This window comes from Schistocerca cancellata, chromosome 4 (genome assembly GCF_023864275.1).
Source record: "Schistocerca cancellata isolate TAMUIC-IGC-003103 chromosome 4, iqSchCanc2.1, whole genome shotgun sequence".
NCBI classification, from domain to species: domain Eukaryota; kingdom Metazoa; phylum Arthropoda; class Insecta; order Orthoptera; family Acrididae; genus Schistocerca; species Schistocerca cancellata.
In genome coordinates, this window is record NC_064629.1 from 246,109,968 (window position 1) to 246,112,483 (window position 2,516).

General features: G+C 39.1%; 1 protein-coding gene across 1 annotated transcript; it reads left to right on the forward strand.

Moving 5' to 3' along the window:
- Nucleotides 1–1,847: 1,847 nt before the first annotated feature.
- Nucleotides 1,848–2,255, forward strand: LOC126184055 (uncharacterized). The gene has a single exon (XM_049926416.1). The coding sequence runs from the start codon at nt 1,848–1,850 to the stop codon at nt 2,253–2,255; it is 408 nt and encodes a 135-aa protein (XP_049782373.1).
- The last annotated feature ends 261 nt before the right edge of the window (nt 2,256–2,516 follow it).

Sequence of the window (2,516 nt, forward strand, 5' to 3'; positions counted from 1 at the left end):
TGCCGAATCACCACTTCACCTTTCCAGACAATAGGTATTGTTGCATTCTCTACAACTAAAACTACAGAATTGGTTTCAGTAGATGGCCGAGGGAGTCGATTGGTCAGAAGCTCCTTCATTGCATTTAGTAAGAACAGAAGAATTGGTACGTCCGAATTTCTTGCAACTTGGGATGTAATAGGCAAGTACTTTTCATATAACATACAATTAGAATTGTACATGCACATTACCCATAAGTTAGAATTTTTCTCCTTCAAGATTGCAGAATAGGAAAATTTATTTTTCTTATGATCTGTTACTTCAAAAATTGGCAAGTTGGCAAATAAGCATGCATCGTCCCTATAGCTAGAATAAATATAAATCAAAGAAAGGTGAAGTGATATGGTGATGACTAATTTGTTATCCCTTATTCCATAATCAGACACGAAAGAAATGGTACATGGAAATTATGACAGATCTTGAGTGTCAGTTCTTTGAACAGAACAACCGCAGTCCTGTGAATTAATATATTTTGACTAGCATTAGTACCCATTGCTGGTCAGCTGTGTATTTATGGCATTATTATGCTACTCTATCTACTTATTCTTCCTCTCTCCATTGTCTTCCATCCCACTCTTTGACTGTTTCACCTGTGTCTATAGTGAAATTTATCATGAAATTGAATTTCATGTGGCTCAATTCCTATAACTTCATCTCCTTAACAGTAATACAATTTTCCATTTATGTGCAGTGGAATATCAAGAAATTGTCTGTGAAGTTAGTACACTGACAGCAACAGTCAGTTTCATGTAATCATTCTTTGCAGGCTGGATCGAAACATGTCCGACAGTAGAAAAAGACTGCCTGGCAGTGAATACGGGAAAAGACAGGTGATGAAGGAAGATAACGATAAGAAGCAAAAGGATGCACTACAACGATATTTCAAGCCAATGAGAGAATGACCTAGCAGCAGTGAGGGTGGAAAAATAGATCCTGAAAGTACAGATCCTAGTGGAGGTACTGCAGCTACATCTTTATCTTCAGGACATGACCACAAAGTTGACGAACACAGTACTGCAACCACTGTATACAGTAGCAATGCTGACAGTGGGCCATCCACTACATGTTCAACAGACCTTGTCTGGACTCAAGATCTGTTTGTGATGAAAGCTTCAAGATTGAAACATCAGGCAGAACTGAAATTAGGCAACCCAATTCGGAAAATACCAGAGGAACATCAGCCAAGGTACTCACCACCGAAAAAGGGATTTAAGGCGAGCCTAAACTGAAAGTCACAATTGACTCATATCCTGGATGATGGCTGGAAATTATTACCGACTGCATTCGATCGACTTTGGTCATGCGAGGTCCCCCGAGCGCATCAAGGAAACTGAAGAACGTCCTAAAAACTTGGACAACCGGAGTTTCAGCCCTGTGCACTACAGCTATTCTTTGAAGAATTTAGAAGAAGCAGATAGACATTGGTTGGTGTACTCAAAGAGCAAGCTTTTTTGTTGTTGCAAGCTTTTTTCGTCATCTACAGTAAAAATTGCAAAGAACAGTATAAGCTACTGGTGGCACCTTACATCATATCTCGAAAGACAAAGGAACTCTACCAAGCATTTGAATTCACATAAAAAGTGGATCGTGTTTTCCGAGGGACTGAAAAAGTCATTAACCGTCGATGCCCATCATCAAAGGCTTCTGAATACTGAAAGCGAACATTGGAAAAATGTTCTTGAGCACTTAATAGCAATAATTCATTTTCTCAGTCAGCACTTTCTCCCTTTGAGAGGAAGTACAGATACACTCTTTCAGCCTGACAACAGAAACTTCTTGAATTATTCGGAAAGTTTGACACTGTGATGATGGAGCACCTGCACAGAACAAAGCAAGGTGAGAACAAGGGTCATCATTATCTTGGAAAAGAAACAAAGAATCAAATAATTCATCTTATTGGATCATCTGTAACCAACAACATTCTATTAATGATGAAATCTGCAAAGTATTACAGTATAATTCTGGACTGCACACAAGATATTTCAAAAGTTGAGCAGATGACAGTTGTGGTACGTTTCGTCCAGGAGACAAGACTCCACAGGGTATATGATGTCGAAATTTGGGAGCATTTCCTGGGATTTCTTCCAGTGCCTGATTCTTTATGCTCCACTTTGATGCAGGTCGTACTCAAGTTCTTGGAAGATAAAAAAATCCTATTGTGTAATATGAGAGGGCAAGAAAGAAGTTTGATCTCCAGAAATGAATTTCAGATATGAACAAGAGATCATTTTATGTACCATGTAAGAGTCACTCATTGAATCCTGATGTAAACGATGATGCTAGTCTTCTAAATTTGCTGTTTCCATGTTTTTGACAGTGAAAAGCTTGTATGTCTCCTTCTCGTCCTCCGTCCGACTTTGGGATGTCTTGAAGAAGTATCTGCCTAACCTGTTGCTGAAGCCACTGAGCAATACTAGGTGGGAAAGTACCATCGATGACCTTACTCCGCTGAGGTTTCAAATTGAAGACGTTTTTGA

What these genes read in the sequence shown, in the direction of transcription:
- LOC126184055 (XM_049926416.1), top strand. Translation starts at nt 1,848, where the DNA reads ATGGAGCACCTGCACAGAACAAAGCAAGGTGAGAACAAGGGTCATCAT.